The following is a 19,741-nucleotide window of genomic DNA, read 5'->3' on the forward strand; positions in this document are numbered from 1 at the left end:
GAGGAGGGTAAGTAAGATTTGAAGGAAAGAAGGGGTGTGGGGTGACAGGGATGGGCAGCATATGGCGGTGAGTGGCGGAGGGAAGGTGGAGGGCAACGGAATGGGAAGGGGGTAGATCTGGGTGAGAGAAAGCTAGATACGTGGGGTGGCTAGATAGGAAAGAAAGGGTGGAAGGAGGCCGTGGTGGGTGGTTGTGAGTGGAAGTAAAAGTGGGGCGATGGGAAGAGGAGAAAGGAGGGGAGATGGATGAAGGACAGGAAGAGGGAGAGGGAGAAAGGGTCGGAGAGAGGTGGAGATAGGGTGGAGGGAGATGGAGAAGTGGTGGTAAAGGAGGGGGAAGGAAAAAGGGAGGTTGGAGGCTGTGCTTCACCAGGAGTGCCATCTTCTAGGGAGGAGCCGGTGAAGGTTTTGAAATTCAAACTGGGGAGAGAGTTAGGAGTAAAGAGTTGCGGAAGATGCTAGTGAAAAATGGTTCCTTACACCATATAAGCAGTGTTCTGCGAGGGGTAAATTTTTAGTGGTCTATGTGGGATGGTTGTGTCTTCTAAACAAAGTCAATAATGTGGATATGATCCCTGCGACTCCAAAAGGGGTGAAACAAGGAGGCATGTGAGTCCTGTGAACGCAGAATTTCTTTATTTTCATTTTTTCCAGTACAAAAACTCCACTCCCGCGCATTTGTAGATAGCAGCTACCTAACAAGAGAAAACTAATAAAGAAAAGGAACATGAATGCCAATAGGAGAGCAAGAGGGACATATAGAAGAATGAAATAGTAGAATACATATAATCAGCTTCATCACCTTCACAGAACTTAAAACTTCTACATACATTAATTTCTTACATACATTGTTTTCCAAGTAAATGTGGATATTGCACATCAGCAGATGACTCCAAATTATCATCTTTTTTTTTTTTCCTTCGTCTTATCTTTTGTTTCATTTCCAATCAAACAAACATCTCAAGCTGTAAGAAGCCAATTAAAACGGCAATTGTACCAGCTCAGTTCACAACAGTCGGCATGTATCATCGCCCCCACAAAGACTCAATGACGTCCACTCTTTGATCCAAGTCAGTGTGTCAACTAGCTATATAACTACCCAGCAGGGTAGCAAAGCAAGTTAAGCAACAATGTCCACCATCTGTCTTGTCTCTGTCCCAAACCTAATTAACCAGTTATGACACAGGTTAAAAATTGATTTTACCACTAAATGGTAAGGCATGCTTCTGCTTTACATGCCACCAAGATTGACTTTGGTAAGTTAAATTCTTCAAAAACGATGAAGAAGCAACCTTTCCGTACTCATCCCCCTGAATCTTTCCTTCTCTTGCTTGGTTTGCTACTTCGGTTGCCATTTTCTGTTAGATCTAAACTACAAGTCTTCTGTACCAGCTTGCAATTTGTCTTTGGAGTATTTATTGGATCTGAACAAGTCAAAGAATATGTATCTGATTTGCTGCCTAGCTTTTTGATTTCAGTAGAACTGATACTGGGCAGAGGCTTCTCATAGACAAGGGCAGCATCTAAGGTGCATATGCGAAGAGCAAGGGACGAGATGGTAGCAATCCTAGCTGCAGCACAAAGTGGTGACCAATATTGCCATCCATTCCTCAAGTAATCGGTTTTAATCATGTCCTCGAGTACAATTGTTGCTTGAATCATCTGAAAGAATAAGACGAGAATTTCCTTTCAAGCAACGCCAAGAAAACCAAAATCGTGCAGAACTAGAGTTGCACAAATGTCATTGTATCATATTAATCCAGAAATTTTTTCCAGAGGTACAGGCATGTCAAATGGCAGGTAATGAGATGTAGCAAGCACAATAAGTAGTAAAACAAACTACAATCACAAGGTTCTAAAAAATCCGCATCAGGGGAAAAAAAAGAATGGTTGGAGAGCTTCAGTAAGATGCTAAGAAGCAGTTGGGAGTTTTAGCAAGAGTTTCTCAATATAGTCCATCTCCATCTTTCACTAAGAAAGTCTGTAAACAAAGACTCAACCTATCTCATGAGTTCATAAAGGAAAAAAGAAAAAAAGAAAAAAAAACTAGCTTATGAAAACTTCGATGAGGGTGTTTGGAAGATCACAGAAATGGGCCATTGTGAATGCTACAACTAGTTTAAAATATTTATTCTTTGATAAACTTTGAAAACATAGAATTTGTTTTAAATTTGATCTGTATTTTAGAATTGGTTCCAAGTTTCACCATAGAAAGGTTTATCCTTTTAGTAGGCTTAGTCTATAAACCTAAACCAATTCAAATTAGAGTTGATTTGTTTTTCAGGTTTGGTTTAGAACTAGACAAGATCAAATATTTGGTTTGTCAAACATCCTCTAGCTTTAGCACGAAAAAAGATTTCCATAATGGAGGGGTAAACATATAACTAACCTCCAATATTGACTTGGCAGACTTAACAAATCCACGCCAGGCACATCTTTTGTCCAAGCCAGCCCTTAATGGTTTCAGGGCTTCCTGAGGGAGGGCAGCATCCATATCGAGCAAGTTCATTTTGAGCTGCCTAAGAAGATAAACTTCCCTGCCCATTATGTGTCTCAATGAAGATTCACAAATTATGGAGCAGTTGCCAGCCCTCAGACCTGAAGTTTTACGTTTCAAGAAAGAAGACTGATCTCTTTCATTCATAGATCCATCGAGGTTTAGTCCTACATAAATACCATTCCTAGGAAATCTTCTAGTTGAGTTGATGGAAAATTTACCTTGTCTCACACCGTTTTTCATTTTCTTTTCTACTGACTGTTGCAGCTGATTTTCTACATTCTTGGAACCACCACTTCGCTTACCCTCATTATTCGAAGAAGGCTCTAACTTTAAGGTTGGGTCTTCAAGGTAAGGAGACATGCTAGGTATAAATGATGGAGTGCCATTTGAACCAATAAGTCCTATTCCCTGGACCAATTCCTTAGTAGAGTCTTGAGTGATAAACTTGGTACTTATTTCCTCAATGTCAAATGGGCAAGCTAGCTCCTTTGGAAATTCATTCAACCCAAATTCAATCTCACACATGGCTACTCTACTGGTACCTATTTCATTAGAGCACTCACCCTGTGAGGTTTCAGTCCTCATCATTCCGTTCCGCTTCAAGGCATTATCATTCACCTTGTTGTTCACAGAGGTGGGCACACTTGAATAGCACATTCCATTTTCATGCCCTTTAAGTTCCTCACTAGTTGAGAATGAGTGGTGGCACGAGTAGCAATGGCATCTAGAAGGCCATATGAGTTCTAGGCAGTCACATCGGTACATTCTCTCTGTAAAACTTACTTCTGCCTTCCAACCCCTCTTCATAGGAATGGCAGATTCTGATTTCAAGCAAGTACCAAACTTTTTCTCCAGTATAATCAAGGCCCTAATCACAAGACAATTAGAATCAACACTGTCGATGGACCTCAACATAATTTGTTGACCCTTGTCCTGAACACAATTTATTGCAGGAGTGGTAACCTTAGATCCAATTTTTCGCCAGTGCAAAATAGCACTTAACAGTTCTCTCTCTTGTGGGTAAGAATCTCTCAACCATCCAATAAGTTCTTCGATTTCAGCATCAGATTGAAACGAAACCCATGAAAAAGAAAAAGAAGTGCCATCATTGTGCTCACACACATATGGGCTGGAAATATTAACTCTTTCAGAACTCAAAATAGTCCCAGTCCCAAATGAAGGATACCTTAAAGTGGAACTGTCAGGCAATGAAGTGCCCTGCTCTTCTATTTTCTTTTGCTGCACTAACATAGTGCCATCGACAACCACCCATGGAGATGTACCTGGCCAGGAAAAGCCCCAGTAGAGCCGGCCAGCAGAGTCCCTGCCAAGAAAATCCTTCCGCAAAGATACCCTCTGTAATTGTGATTCTAGAGAGGCAATTGAATCTTGCAAAACAGCAATCTCATTCTCCAGGAAGCTTGCCTCGAGGTTGTTGGGTTGTGACTCATTCACAGCAGGTCGAATCATGCCATGATAGCCAGGGAACATATTCCCAGAGTTCATTCGCACAGCATGTACATGCTCACCTACACAGGTTTTAATAGTATCTGATGAAATATGCCCTTTCAGATGTTCACAATAAGGCAGCATTGCAACATCAATACTGCCGTGTTCTAAGTCCTGCCATCCTTCAAACTTACCCCGCCTCACATTCTCTGCCCTAGACTTATCTTTCACTTGTTGATGAACATACAGGGGCATCATGTTTTGCCTACTGTATAAATCTCTTGCACCGGAAGGGAGCTTACAAGATAATGGATTCTCAGATATAAGACCATTCTTACCAAAAGATTCCAGAGTTTTTTCACACTCCACGTCAACTGCCTTGACAATTTGATTTCCAATATTGGTAGAATGTTTCTCAGAACTGCCATTGGAATAAAACCAACATGATTGTTTACTGGACTTGTTTGGTATGGGCCATGCCAAACCATCCTCCATAGGAATTACATTTGTGGAGAAGGGCGATATACAGCTGCTTCTACTAAGCAGTTGCCCCATCAATTTACCACAATTTGTGCGCACTACAGCAACTTCTTCTGTTACAGACTTTCCAAAGCCATTGAGCATACCTGTGTTCTCTTTCCCCACCTTGGCTGCTAGGACATCTTCTCTGAACATTAGGTTTCTCCACTCTGAAGATAATGAATGCAGTCTCTGCTGCAAATGAGCAGACATAGACGTACATTGTTCTAGGTGTTCCCGAATTTTAGCAGAGTTCAGCACCTCATCACATAAGAACTTTAGAAGAATAATCCTCTGCAACCAAGACAGAAGCAGAATCAGTAAAATGTGATAAATAGAAACAATTACAATTTAGATAAACCTAACACATGAAAATAACATTTATACTGCAGTATGTGGTAAACACAACCTTCAGGCTAAACCCAACATATTTAAGTAGACCATAAACATCTACCATGTGCCTACATTAGAAATGAATTCCAGGTAATGCATACAGAGAAGAGATCGCTATATGGGTTCTGAAGATCACGTATTAAACCATCATACCGTCTTTGATCTGAAAAATCTCATCATTCTATTTTCCTCTAATAGAGAACTCGCAGAATGCAGACACATCACGTGCAGAGAGAAATCCAGGTTTTATAATAGCGAGGGATTATCCTAATTACATACTTTGGAATTTGAGTTCAAAAAGTCCCAACTGTCAATCAAGAAAGCAATGAGCAAAGAGCCACGTGACTTAGGTAGCATAAACTCAATGCATAAGTTACTATATGCAATCAGCTCTATGAAAAACCAAGTTAGATTGAGGAAGTCAAAAGTGGCATATAACGGACAAACCTCCTCTATGGTGTATTCCCAGTACTCCTTCATCTCCATCGTGGCTGCTAAATGGGCCAGAGCTCCCAGAATTCTGTTATTGAACTCTGTTTGACATCTCTTTTTCTGGCATCGGCTAATGACCTCAGTACGTTGGGAAGATCCTTGAGTGATACAATGACCAGAAACACAGGATGGACAATACCAGTTTTCTTCGGGAATTTTGGCAAGTGGTGGATTTAAGCAATAGGTATGATACCCCGAATCACAAATATCACACACCAAAACATTCTCAACATCCTTATCCACACCACATAATTTACAGATGCCCTCATCCCCAGGAGCCTTGGGAATCTCTCTCACACATTCATTAATATGTCCCATCTCGTTTTTTGCTTCAGCACTTGAGCATCCTCCAGTTTCATTATCCATAAATTTCTGGACAAAATTGAGAACCTGCAGTGGATATCACCATGCCAAAGCTCAAACTAGAAATCTGTCACATTCAATAGCACAAGAGTCCAATTTATGACGACATGACAAGAATATTTATGCTTTCTAACAACTAGCAAAGCAGTGATTTAAATGTATGAGCAATGCCAGATCATTATCTTCTAAGCCGTATAGAAGCAAAGTGTTATCAGCACAATTTCAAGGCCAAGTGATGATTTTTAGCTTTTAAGATACAAATGAAGGGACCATTTCAAACTCAATTAATTGTTTTTGAGTTTGGCAAATACATATAAAGGCAAGAGAGAAGAAAACTCGGGACACCAGTTAGGAAAGTATTGCACTGAAGACCCATTTAATCTGGGCTGTACTATCATTTAGGTATGGAGCTAATTAGTAATCCAGTCAACAAGAAAGACACAGAGAATCAAGCATGGAGAAGTTAACTGCAATGAAATAGTGAAAGGCTATGTAGTTCTGAAAAAAAAATTGCAGCCCAAAAGATTGCTCTCTTAGTGGTCAGTTAAGTGAAATGATTGCAACAAAATAGCAAAAGGCTATATGATGACGTAAAAAGTAATGCAGCCCATAGGACCACTCTCTAAATGGTTAGTCAAAGTGAATCAAGTTGCTGTCATTTATCGCATGTGCCAACCGCCCCCCCTCCCAAAGTTGTGCTGTGTTATTGAAGAGGAGAAGATAGCCATAAAGATGGGAAAAAAGAATCCCATGGCCAGTATGCGATGGCAAATAATATTCTTGCTAAGCTACACGTAGATTTCCGTATACATAAATCTGTTGCCATCCAAACATGACGACTAAGATATGTGTAGCACCGACACATACTATTTATTTATTGTCAAGAAATATAGTTTCCAGCATAAATTCCCTACGCTTCCCCCCCCCCTCCCCCCCCCCCCCCCCCCGGGGACTTATGCTTTGCTAAGAACCAAACAGAGTGGAGAGGCCAACAAGGTTATGCTTACTGAGATAGAACTTTGTTGATTTTGAGTAGATTTGACCATTTGTGTAATTCTTTATGTTAAAAATAACAGTGAAAAAATATCTTATGCTAACTTATCTACAACCACAGGATTAGAGAGCAGGTATATTAAATATGTTTGCAAGTAGCTTTTTTTTTTTATTATTATTTTTTTTAAAAAAAGAAAGTAATTGACCACAAGGGGAGGAGAAATGAGAGATTCGAATTAGTGACCTTCGCTTCCTAAGACATAGTCTCCAACCAATTGAGCTACCCTTGAAGTTTCACAAGTATCTTATCTATGACATATATGCCATCAGACCACAAGTGACAATACTCCTGAAGATTAGAGAGCCTTGGGAAGTATAAGTTTTAGAAACCTTCCTCACGATATACTCTTGAAGATTCAAAATCATTATCTTCCTAATGATGAAAATTCTGAATTCAGGAGTAAGAACAACCTCACTTCTGATAGCATAACTTATGCCCCACTATAATGACGTAAAATAAAAAAGAAGGCTAAAAAAGCCAGCACACATGTTTGTAACATCTTATAGGACAAACAAAGATTCACCGTTTATTCTCAATTATTTTTGTCAAATTTGATTCCTACCAAGTATATAAGTTACGGAAAAGAACAATATATGATATCTCATGTCATAACTTTGCCAGCACTTGAAATACTGGAAACTCCTAAATAATGAGGAGCAATAGAGGAAGTTTTGTTAATACATGGCTTCAACTAAGGATCATTAAGACATGAAAGCTAAAACATCAAGAGAACTGACAATAAAAGAAGGGAGAGATGCAGAACGGTACCAAACCTCTTTTTCATGAAGTACTTCAAATTTTTTGGATAATGTTTCAGCCAAATGGATCAAATGTGCCTGATTGCCACAAGCAGTTCGAATGTTATGCCAAACCTGCCAAAAGAAGATAAGGAGATTGTGAACTTCAAATCTGATTGAATCATCTACAAAAAGATCTATCTTAAGCTGTTCCTCTGAATGATAAAGCACAAGAAACTTTTGGCCAAAAAAGAAACCAACCAAATAAGTTTCTGATAAAAGAATAAAAAATAAAAAAAATTGTTCATGTGAATGTGATATTTCCCTCTCTCCAAAAGGGAAACCAACCTAAAAAATTTCCGAAAAAAGGCAAAAAAAATAAAAATAAAATTGCCTCTGGTGTTGTGGTGTTCTTTCTGTGATGGGAGGAGGATTGAAGATGTTGGCCAATAAAATATTAACCTAATCAATTTCTGATTCAAGGATGACAAAAAAAAAAAGCACTTGCTTCATGTTGTGGTGGTGCTCAAGGACTGGGGGCAGAGTTTGGAAAGTAAAAAGTATTTGGAATGAGAAAAAGAAATTTCATTTTTTTTTTTATAAGTAATTGACACATATCATTAAAAGCGTAAGGCACCCTTAAGTACATAGGAAGTATACAAAATGAAGCACCTAGTTAGAAGGAACAAAAAGAACAAGGAAATCACTATAACTAATCGTCAAAGTGGAAACATAAGAAGCTGTCCAAAGATAGAAAATTTAGAAAAATAAGGACTTAATCTCCTATAATGTCTTCTCCCGGTCCTCAAAACTTCTATCATTCTTTTTCCTCCATAAACACCATAAAAGGTACGTAGGCACCATCTTTCACACAACAACATTTTGCATATTACCGGTAGTCCACCAACAAGCATATAGGTCGACTACACGTCTAGGCATAATCCAAGATAGTTCAAAACGACTGAAAAAGGCAATCCAAATGACATAAGCCACGTCACAATGAACAAGAAGAGCCACGGACTCCACATTCCTCTTACACATGTAGCATTTGTCCACCACAATGACGTGCCACTTCTTGAGAATATCCATGGTAATGATCTTACCTAGAGCCACCAACCAAGCTAATAATGATCTTACTAGCGTTTAATGATTTTGCATTACTTATCAAAAATTAAAAACAGCATTTTGCTGCACATAAGCATATAGGGCAAGGATTACACAATAGCAGGAAAAATATTGAAGATTAAAAAGCAAAACAAATTTAGCATTAGAGAGCAAACCTCTCGAACGTCTGCAAGGAAGGCATCATGTGATCCACCATACACCCCAGAAGTCAGTTTCATATCAATAGTTCTGAAGTCTAAAGGACGTGATAACATTGAAGGAGATTGAAGAAGCCCCCCATCATTGTTATCAGAAGTATCAAGTGATCCTAGTAGCAAACTAGAAAAAACCTTTTTTTTATCTGCAGCGGCAGCAAGGCGAAGCACCTTCCGGCATTGTTTCATAATCTCATCAGATGAAGTGTTAATACATTTGTTTTTCCTCTTTCTATTAGGTTTCTGCTGCAGGTTTTCACCATACACTTCAGCAAGTAACGAGAGTACAGCTCTCTGTAATCAACCAACAATAACAAGCCTTGAGTGTGGCATAAGATTTCCATATAAATGACTTTAGCTTAACAATGAGATGTACCTTGACAGTTAATGAGAACAAGAAATTCTTAAAATGCATTGAATTATGGGAGATACCAATGTCAATAAGACATTCTGTAAAGAGAAATCCATGATCCTGCTAATAAGGCAACATCTTATCATTCCTATAGCTTTGTAGCTTAGTGAATTCAATGTTGCCACATTGACCAACCAGATTTGAAAATTTTGACTGACTTGTCTTATTATTTGGCATACGCAGAAAGTAGAAGTGCTGGACACAGTGGAAACATAAACTCTTCATCTTAATTTAGATAAAATTTCAAGATAACATGTTCCAAAATTTTCTCGTAAAAATATATTGGTAGTAAGCACCTTGGTAGGCCCCGAAGCATTTCCCTTGTAGACTTCCTTACATATTGAATGCTCCAGTACCTTCTTTGCCCATTCTGGTGGGTTTTTCTCCAAAGCATTATAAACACACCTTCTAATTCTAGCTCCAACATTAGTGGGTAGCTTTCTAACTGGTTCCAGCGCTTGTGCCCACTCAAGAATTTCACCATTATTCACCTTAGGTGTTTTGCAACCACCACTTGCATCAGATTTGTTGTGTTCAATACTTAAACCATCATCCACATTCTCTACTGAACCAAAGATTTGTTTTTTAGCCTCTGCAAGCAGCTGAGAATCACAAAAATTAGGGCACCATTATCTAATAAGCATCTTATACAACACAAAGTAAATTTAGGATCATGAACCTGAAACCAAGACTGAACCCAAATTTTACCAAATTGCAAGAAGACATACATACATTGAATGTATTAAAAACGATACGAAAGAAAGGAAGAAAGATTATGAATTTAATGTAAGGAGACAGAGAGTAGAGAAAGAACAAATGTCAAAACAAACCATATAACTAACTTCAAAGGTTATTATGCACAGTTGGTCATGCAAGTGCAACCTAATCAAGCCTCATCTTCATTTTCAAATTCACAATTGCAATTTAACAGAAAATACTTTTATGGTTGGATTTGACCTATTCCACCACGGGCTTATAAGGCAGGTTGGATTTGACCTATTCCAACAGAATATTATTGTAACAAATTACAGGAGAAGGTATTTAAGTGATGAGATTGCATTTAAAATATTAGAGGAAATAAGCATGAAAATTTTATTGAATTTCCTTTTCTTAAATTTTAAAGACGTTGTCTTTTGAAGATCAAGAAACTAAAACAATATTACGAATAGATTACAAAATAAAAGGAAAATATTACCAGTGCATCTGGTTCTCTTCCAGCCACACCCGCAATTGAACCACTGAGTAACCCACCATCACCTCGCAAACACTGCAACACTTTGCAACTCCCATGGCCAATGATCCCTGAAGACTCAAGGTTACCATCCATGAATAAAACAGTTAAAATGTACCTCCGAGCTAGTTCCAGCCATGTAAGCTCATTAATTGGGAGCATGTCAAGTATGGTTTTCTTAACAGAAATCAAGTTTTCTGCATCTTTCTTTCTTCCTCGTTTAAACTTAGATTCTGCAACATTAGAATTAGGATCTACAAATGATGCAACCTTGGACTGCAGTTCACCTAGTAGCACTTTTAGCAGTGAGCAGTGGACCTTTGTCAAAGCTCTCCTACTAACAAAGGAATAGCCATTTACAAGTTCCCCTTCAAGTTCGCTAAATGATAAAGGTTCCTCCAGCTCCAAAACTTCAGAAAAACGGCATAGGAACTCCCAAGACTGAACAAGTGGAACAGAATACGGTAAGTAGACAAACCTAAAACAAGAGCACTCCATTAATTTTCTTTAAGTTTCATCATGCTTAACAGTAGAGATAACCTATACCTGAAGAACATCACCAATTGAATCTGCAGGAAGCTTTAAGCTTACTGGCTTGCCAGGAGGACAGCAATCTTTCATGACAGATTTTTCAACTCGCTGCTTCCAAGAACTTTTACAACCTTTGAGAAAACAATCTGCTTTTTTCTCACCCTGTATGCCAATCTTCCTTTTGACCAGAAGAAATCCACTTCCAACAGTGTGTGATTTTGAAACGTCACCTCTTTCATTCAGGGACTTATATTCTGAACAGGCATCTACCCCAGGAAGCTTTTCTACAATTTCTTGTACAAATTCGGTATCTAGTCCAAATCTGTCTTGGTCCAACCACTTCACCAGTGCTTCGCAAGTAGTAATAAGCTCATTATCACTTCGAATACAACGTCGGATGTTCTGAGGGCCAGAGAGATGACAGAACTTGGCTAATGAATCAGAAGCTTCTATGCTATCAGAGAGCAAGCATGATGACCACATTCCATGGAAGGCATCCTTGCACTGAAACTTACACAAACCAGTCTGCTTGTATACGTTGCGGCAAGCATCTGTTAGAATTTGAGATATCCTTCTCCATACTGAAATTGATGATCTCCCTTCTACTAAGAATTCACCAATATTATCTATCACCTCAGTGTTGTCGGCTATACATTTCATAGGACTTTGTGTAAGGCAATTTGACTCAGATTGCAAATTATTCATAGTCTGAAAATTGCAAACTTCATTTGAATTTTTCCCAGATTCTGATAACATATTGTGATCTAGTTGTGGAGGACAATGGTCCAAAAATATCATCTGAATATCTGTATCCTCATCATCAATTAAACCAAAAGTGGTTGAATCATCACTTCTAGCATTATATGAGTCAAAGCTTCGCCTGTAGATAACTGTTGATCCAATAGGGATAGGCTGCATGGAGCATGAAAATCTTTGAACCTTGAAAACTGGACCAGATTCACCACCATCCAATACATCACATACAAAAAGAGACCCGGTAATCCTATCATGCCAACTGGATCTATAGCCTATTGGCCAGATCTGGCTAGTATTGTGATACGTGGGTCGTGGATCAACCTTCCCCATGGAAAGAATACAGAAGTCTTCAAACTGAATTGGAAACTCACCCTAAAATGGCATTACAGTAATATATAAGGTCAGAGAGCATGCTAAACGAACCATAAAATTACCAATATAACCATCATAATTCTGACACTGATAATACAAACATGAAACATAAAGAACAGGAGGAAATAATGTTTCATGCATTGAAAAGATAAATTGGTCTAAAATTACCTGAAGTTGCTCAACACTATAGCCTCCATTATCCTCTGGCGTAGCTTTTGTTGTTCTCCCATTACCCTTCAACTTGCAGGCCTGAGTAATGTCAGTCCCAATGCCTAATGAGAACTCTCTACAAGAACTTCCCAAATTTTCTTGACATTTTCTGGAATTGTTCGCTCTAGAATATACAGACTCTCTTCTCCTACATAAATGTAATCTTTTCCTCACAAAGCCATCAGATTCTATGGAATGGCAGTCTACCACCAACCCAAGATGACAGGCAACATCAAACATTGAACAGAACTTTTTTCCATCCGGGGCACAGTAAACTGGAAAGATTTTGCTTCCATTTTGACAATAGTTAAATTCCACATACCAACCCTCTCCCAGTATGCCATGATTTTCAGCAATAAATTCTCTCAGTTCTTGCATATATACCTCGCTTGGGTTCTGGAATGGTATCTTATGGGGTATAGCATTGCTAGCCCAAAGCCTTCCTTTTAGTTTGGAGACTAGATCTGTTTCAGTAAAATTTCCAGCAAAATTCAGTCTCTGCCGCACTGAATCTTTAAAATCTGATCTAACAATGTGTCTCACACTGCCATATGTCTTCAGAAGATCAAATTCATTTAATGGGTTTCCAATAAAAGAAGTATCACGCACTACGTGCATTCTACAAACCACAAGACATGCAACCCATCAATCATTTAAGGACTTGGACGTTTTTTTTTCTTTAAATAAAGACTACGCAGAAAATATGTACACTATGTATTAACGAGCAACATAGAAAACCTATTGCAGCAAACAAGCAAGTAAGAAAAGGCTAACTAAATGTGGCATTCCAACCATTAAGTTTTTTTATCAGATCAGCATTCAAAAGCCCACGCCAAAGGCATTTCTTTTGATTTTGTATGCCTCCCACAGTATATCATCATGTTCATGAGAAGTCATTTCCACCAGAGGACAACTACTGTATTGGAAATGTCCTAATAAGAACGAGGTTGAAGGATAGCTCCTTCACAACCAACCTGTTTAATTTTCACAAAACTCTAACTTTCAGCACGTGTCTAATATTTTTCTAGAGCATTACAGTATACATCAAATAAGACATGCAAAGATAAGAATTTGAGTAACTAGGCCCCTCTAACTCTGACATCTAGTAAATTCGCTAGGTGAAGTGCAATGCTAATGTAAAGTGGCCTTTCTCACAAAACCTAGCAATAAAATCAGCTAATGCTAAAATTCGAGACTATCATACAAAGTAGCAAAAGGATCAACAACCCCTTGTCTGGTTGCTTAGAAAAAATAAAAGAGAGAGAGAGAGAGAGAGAGGAGAAAAGGAAATCAAAGATTTCGAACTTCATGTTCTTTCGTTGCTCTTGAATTCTCATTTTTTTGGGGGGTAATTACCTTTTCCCCCCATAAACTACCAAAAAATGCGCGATGCCCCCATGGACTACCAACTCAACCAAAATAGAGCATTCAACTACTAAAGACAACCATTTTCTCCCCTTCCGTCAGTTAGAGGGGTTAAAAGAAACAGTCAACCGGTCATGTGCCGTTTTACATGGGGGCATGTTGGAAGATGGTGGTAGTTCATGGGGGGATAAGAAGAAGAAAATGGGGGTAAAACGGCGTGTGACGGTCACGTGACCCGTTGACCGTTTGTTTTAACCCATTTGACTGACGGAAGGGGGGAAAATAGTTGTCTTTGGTAGTTGAATGCTCTATTTTGGTCGAGTTGGTAGTTCATGGGGGCATCGCGTATTTTTTGGTAGTTCATGGGGGCATCGCGCATTTTTTGGTAGTTCATGGGGAAAAAGTAATTACCCCTTTTTTAAAATAAAAAAAAAAATAAAAAAAAATAAAAAAAAAAAAAAAAAACCCTCAGCTAAGCCAAAAGTAACATTATTAAGTTCTCTTACGTATGGATTACGACGATGAGCTCCAGCTTAGCTGAATTGAGCTACGTAAAGCGACGCGAGGTCAAGTTAAATGTGTTAACTACTTCACTACATCCCCAAGGAGAAATGAAACAAAAGAAGGTTTATTGGAGAATTTTTCTTCTCTGGCTTCCCACAAGTTTAGCAAAATGTACCAAAGTTAAATTTTCTATCATTTGCCCGCACTTTTTCAGCAACCAAACAAAGCATAATGTGTATGCCTCTATCACAAACGAACTAGTAAAGCAGCTCAGAGCAAAAGGCCAAGCTTAAAAAAAAAATTATAAATAAAAATCAAAACTTGAACTCAGAGAAATTTCAAGAAATTCCATACCCAGAACTCATCGACTGGACACATTCATCACCCTCGGCCTCGCTCGGTGGCGCCGCATTGATGTCGAGGAGAGCGGCGCGGCCTCTGCTGGCTCCGGCAGAGTTAACAGGGCTTGGAGGCCCCGGAGAAAGGTCTCCGGCGGAGAGAGGTGGCTCGTTGAGGTCGATGTGGAAGGGCATGGCTCGGCTCGGCTCCTCGGGCGGCTTCGCGTGAGATTCGTTGAGCTCCATCGTTGACAGTTCATTCTGAGCCACAGCAGCGCCGTGTTTGGTTCTCTGTTCTCCGGTGCATTTCAGTTTCGGTGAAGACGACCAAACGTGTCGGCGAAAAAGGTTTGGAGATTGAAGGACGAGCGAGCGAGTGAGAGAGTGGTTTCACGGACTGAGAGCTGCGAAAGTTAGACGACGATGACGCCAAAAATGGACCCCGAGAGGGGTCTTGGGCGTCGCGTCACTACAAAAAGACGGAATTGGGCTTTGGATATTTTGGTAACGACGTCGTTTTTATTACGGTTCGGTCTGGGCCTTTGGGGAATTTGCTTTGTAATTTGTTTGTTTTGTGGTGGGGGTTGCCCTGGCAGCGTCACTTTCCAGTTTGGGATGGTTCACTTAACTTGGACTTTCACGGCAATGAACCCCCGTCTCCGAGCAAACAAAACGCTCCCCCCCCCCCCCCTCTCTCTCTCTCTCTCTCTCTCACTCATTACGTGCATACATGCCTTCGTCAAAGAAAGATAATCGTTTTTTTATGAATAGGAGAGAATCTGTTCCGTCCAGGCTCCAGGCTCCAGGCTCCAGGCCAGAGAGAAAGAGAGAGAGAGAGAGAGAGAGAGTGGGAGAATCATATGATGGTGAACAAGTACGAAAACCAGAATGTGACAATTCGTACATGCGCTCATTGCAACGGATCGCATATCTCAGGGAATATCACGCGGCACAAAATATTTAGCTTTCAGATGATTATCCACTGTTTGATCCATAACCACCTCGTGAGTCGTGATTGCAGTCAACTTAAAACCATGCTTTTAAATAAAATTATTAAAAATATTTAAATTGAACATGAATCCTTAATTTGATCATGTAATGATTTCGTTGGAGCCTAATTTGTTGTATGGGTGTTTAGATTGGACTAATTTGTTGTATGGGTGTTTAGATTGGACTAGCCTAGTATGAAATAGATTTAAGGACCTATCTTTCCGTGTTTATTTAGGGATAATTGTATTACTGTTCCTTAGAGTTGGCTTAAATTACAAATTATTTTCTGTGGTACAAAAAGTTCATGAAAGGTCCCCGTGATAAACTATAATTACAAATCATTTATAGAACCCGTTTTTCGTTCACGAAGTTAATAGATTCTGTTAATTTGTCACGTCATACCTAATAGGAAATTGACAAGAGGATTAATTAAATGATTAAATCAATCATTTCTTATCGGTTTAAACTTTTAGGATAAATGATGACTTAACATGATGTCAGAGGAAAGGTTCTTTGAACTTTGCCTTCGTTATACACTAATTTCTTTTTTTAATAGCATTAACAAAATTTAAGGAAATTTTATTAAAAGAACATGTGTGAATTAAAAATGCATATGCTTCTTATATGTCAACATAACACATGACAATTTTATAAACTGAATGAAAAAAAAAATTATTCCAACCCAATTTAGAGGAAACTTTGTCCAAATAACAGTAAAGTTGTTTCTTAATCGAGTAAATTCAAGATTATATACAGATTCAATGAAAACCCAATTAAAAAAAGCTTAGGAAATGAAGCAGCTTCAACTGCTTGGAACTCCAACAGCATTTATATCTAATGTAGTCAACCTCTAATTGAAAAGAAGGCATTGGCTGATTCAAATTTAATGGGGGTGTATTCATTAGAAGCCTTTCAGGTCATATTTCAGCTAGGCATGATCGTGCCCAGGGCTTAAGCAGCACAGCCATCAATGGAGCCCGTGGTTCCAATGTTAGATTTAAACGAAAATGTTAAGCTCCTTCATAGCATGTGTAAATCAAGTATGAGAAGATAACACATACCTCCATTATCTGAAGATGAACTTTCCATTCCTGATTGATGCATCCCCATGGAACCCTGTTTTTTGTGTGTAGAGGAGATTTTGGTACCTCTTCCCAAAAATTCACAGATTGTCATAGTAAAGTCTAATGAGCCAATTCCATTCATATATTGGGTGAGAATACAGGTTTCCTCATCTCAAAACAAGTCGAGAATGAATAACCCATATGAATGGTTCACCATACAAGGAAAAAAATATCGTTAACAACTAAGTTTACAAGGCTTTACAGAATGTAAACACCAGAGGCAACTCATTCCAACCCCCATTGTGGCAGAGTTTTTTTATGTCATACAAATTACAAATTGGTTGAAAATCAGATGACCCAAAACCAAGATACAACTGATCCAATAGCCAGACCAATAACTAAGAACAATACGCACACAATCCCTGCAGTCTCTGCATGTTGTAATTTGACAACTTTGGGAGCCAAAATCAGCAACACACTAGTCAAGTAGCCATTGGTAAGCCCCAAAAGGCAAGTGAGGATTGTCACTGGAATCTCCGTTCGAAAGAATTTGGGACCATGCAAGCAGCCATAGAAGAGAGGTAAGAACAGCAACCTTACAACGGTGCCACCAATGGCGGCCTTTGTATTTTGAAGTAGACAAGCTGCAGTCAGAGACTTTCCAACCAGATCAAACACATTGTAGCCAGTGATTAGGAGGATCGAGTACCAGTCCTTGAAAATCTGCGAGTGGACATCCTCTGTGACATACCCGGGAAATATTGACAAAGTCACAATATAGATGAGGCCGATGCCAACTCCATACCACTTCACTCTTCCTACTACATCCCACAAGGTTGCTCTCCAAACAGGCCCCATGAGAAGACCTTTCTGTTCATCCTCCTCGTTTACAGCCTGAGCTTTCAATTCGTTGTAGTACTTTATAACCGGAAGCCTGTGTGCTACGTTATGAAACACAATGCATACAGCCATAACCAAGATACCTACACTGAAATACAGGTTGGCGCTGCTTCTCAGGCCATTGGCATCCTGTGGGTATATGGCCTTGGTTACGATCCGTAGTAGAGAAATAAGGACCCCTGTGGTCAAAAATTTCAGAAATTGTGTGAATTTGCAGGCTCTCTGTTACAATATTAATTAAACAGTCCTGAATTCAAATCTAATTCATCTCATATTTTAGTTAAATATTTTAAATATTAAGCCGAATTTGAATCTTAAAATATTAATTCAATAATTAAATTGATCGTTTTCTATGGTTTAATTTTTGAAATAACTGATAATTTAATTAAGATGGAATAAACTGTGCAGTCTGAATAAGTTAAATACCGGATAGTGTTTTCTCGCTCTGAGTATACACAAAATTAGGGTATTTATACATAAAAACCTCAGATTAAGAAAAGAAAAGGATCTGAAAGCCCTAATTTAAACACAGAAACCAATTCGATCAGCTTCCAATAACAAACTGAAAATCAAAACTAAAAGAAAGAGATTAATGATCACCTGAAGCGGCGGTGCCAGCTACAACGGCCTGCATGTAGCGCTCGGGAAGCTCACCGGCGGCCCCGATGACACCACCCTGGACCAGGGCGTCAGCTAGGCCACAGAGCGCCATGACCGCGACGGTGACGTAGAAGCCGTTGTACAAGCCGACCTGGCCCTTGATGTAGACGAGGTCCATGACGGGGATGACGAGGAGGGCGAGGACGAAGAGGGCGAGGCCGACGTTAATGCGGACGAAGGAGTGGGACTTGTGGGAGTAGAGGATGATGAGGAGGAGACAAACGAGGCCCACCAGCATGTATACGACGGCGAATATACGGTCCACGCTGACGTCCGGGTAGAGGTAGTCGAAGTAATCGACGGCCGTGATGAAGGCGTTCCATGGAAGGAGGTACCCGCAGCCCAGCGTGAAGTAGATTATGTAGGCAAAATGGAATGTGTCTTTGGGGAGTTTGTTATCGGGTGTGGTGGCGGCGGTGGATGTGGTTGTGGTGGGGGCCGAGAGGAGGAGGGTGGACTCGGAATCACCGTCGCTGGTTTCGCCGGTTAAACCCATCGGAGATCCAGATGGGCTTTGGCTTTGGGGTTTGTGGTGAGTTTCTATTGGAAGCAACAACTGCCTTTACGCCAAAGTGACGTCGTTTTTTGGATATTGCGAATCACGTGGGATTAGGGGCGGGTTAGCCCTGGGTCCTCCTGTCCCAGCAGACTTACAGTTGAAGTATGTGAATTGTGTTAGGTGCTGAAATTCTAGTAATTCTAATTGTATATCACAATTTCATTGAAAAAAATGAGGTGATTTTAAAATTATTATTTGGCCAAAATTATTATTTAATTAAGATGAGTGATTGGTGCATAACAGTTATATAATTACTGTGCATCACTCTAGAGTTTTGAGATGGATTCCACATGGAATTTCTGTGGTGGAACTCACCATATGATACCTACCTATATCTCTAAGGCCTTGCACAACAGTTGCACTACTGTTTGCACTAAGTGACTTTCGAACCCGGGACCATGACGAGCTATCCAAGTTAACTTATTATCCAAGAAATTGACAATTTGACACAACAGTAAGGAAATTTTTACGGGTAGATACTTTGAAAGCCTGATGGCAATCCTCTGTGTCTGATTGATAGATGGACATGGGCCCCCTCCCCAAGCCAATTTTCAATCCAATCGGCTCAAGAAGTGGTATTACATTCTCACCCCATGAGACCCTTTCCGCAGTACTCTTACTCTGAAGCTTGGAATTGTCTATGGATCGGAGTTTAAAACTTCAACCCAGGTCAAAATACATGTTCTGAAAAATAACTTGAAACTCTCTTCTTCCTGCGAGAGCTAACATTGGCACATTCATTCAATATGGGGACACAGATTCTTGGCATTGCCAAATTTGCAAAGGCTCTCAAGAAACAACTCATCATGTGTTTCTAGACTGTCCCATCGCAAAAAGGGACTCCCGTCAGCTCCAAATCACGGTATCTATCACAATTGATCATATATGGTGTTGGAGATATTATTATCCCCTAAGAAAGAAACCCTGGATTGGGTCCTCAGGATGTATGTCCCTGGGATATGTGCTCGGGACCCATCCTCGAGTTGGGTACAGGCCGGACACACAAAGTAGATCCCGGAGCCG

At 39.6% G+C, this 19,741-nt stretch overlaps 2 protein-coding genes across 3 annotated transcripts; both read right to left on the reverse strand.

Moving 5' to 3' along the window:
• Nucleotides 1–809: 809 nt before the first annotated feature.
• LOC133866763 (methyl-CpG-binding domain-containing protein 9-like) lies at nt 810–15,053 on the reverse strand. 2 transcript variants are annotated; one of them, XM_062303397.1, is made up of 10 exons: nt 14,562–15,053; nt 12,297–12,957; nt 11,016–12,128; nt 10,434–10,910; nt 9,535–9,840; nt 8,788–9,120; nt 7,544–7,642; nt 5,309–5,743; nt 2,390–4,762; nt 810–1,662 (listed from the first exon to the last, which is right to left on the reverse strand). In XM_062303397.1, the coding sequence occupies exons 1-10, from the start codon at nt 14,789–14,791 to the stop codon at nt 1,303–1,305; spliced, it is 6,387 nt and encodes a 2,128-aa protein (XP_062159381.1). In that variant the 5' UTR covers nt 14,792–15,053; the 3' UTR covers nt 810–1,302. The 2 variants fall into 2 exon arrangements, with proteins under 2 accessions (XP_062159381.1, XP_062159388.1); XM_062303404.1 differs by having other exon boundaries at nt 12,297–12,802; nt 14,562–14,692.
• Nucleotides 15,054–16,713: 1,660 nt separating this feature from the next.
• On the reverse strand, nt 16,714–18,798 carry LOC133866778 (equilibrative nucleotide transporter 1). Its single transcript, XM_062303415.1, has 2 exons — nt 18,100–18,798; nt 16,714–17,678 (listed from the first exon to the last, which is right to left on the reverse strand). The coding sequence occupies exons 1-2, from the start codon at nt 18,653–18,655 to the stop codon at nt 16,948–16,950; spliced, it is 1,287 nt and encodes a 428-aa protein (XP_062159399.1). The 5' UTR covers nt 18,656–18,798; the 3' UTR covers nt 16,714–16,947.
• Nucleotides 18,799–19,741: the final 943 nt, after the last annotated feature.

This window comes from Alnus glutinosa, chromosome 1, assembly GCF_958979055.1.
Source record: "Alnus glutinosa chromosome 1, dhAlnGlut1.1, whole genome shotgun sequence".
Taxonomy (NCBI): domain Eukaryota; kingdom Viridiplantae; phylum Streptophyta; class Magnoliopsida; order Fagales; family Betulaceae; genus Alnus; species Alnus glutinosa.

What these genes read in the sequence shown, in the direction of transcription:
- LOC133866763 (XM_062303397.1), bottom strand. Translation starts at nt 14,791, where the DNA reads ATGGAGCTCAACGAATCTCACGCGAAGCCGCCCGAGGAGCCGAGCCGA. An exon ending in GTCCAGTCGATGAGTTCTGG is followed by an intron (nt 12,958 to 14,561) that starts GTATGGAATTTC and finishes TGTGGTTTGTAG; the next exon opens with AATGCACGTAGTGCGTGATA. An exon ending in GAAGAGAACCAGATGCACTG is followed by an intron (nt 9,841 to 10,433) that starts GTAATATTTTCC and finishes TGTGATTCTCAG; the next exon opens with CTGCTTGCAGAGGCTAAAAA.
- LOC133866778 (XM_062303415.1), bottom strand. Translation starts at nt 18,655, where the DNA reads ATGGGTTTAACCGGCGAAACCAGCGACGGTGATTCCGAGTCCACCCTC. An exon ending in AGCTGGCACCGCCGCTTCAG is followed by an intron (nt 17,679 to 18,099) that starts GTGATCATTAAT and finishes TTTTGACCACAG; the next exon opens with GGGTCCTTATTTCTCTACTA.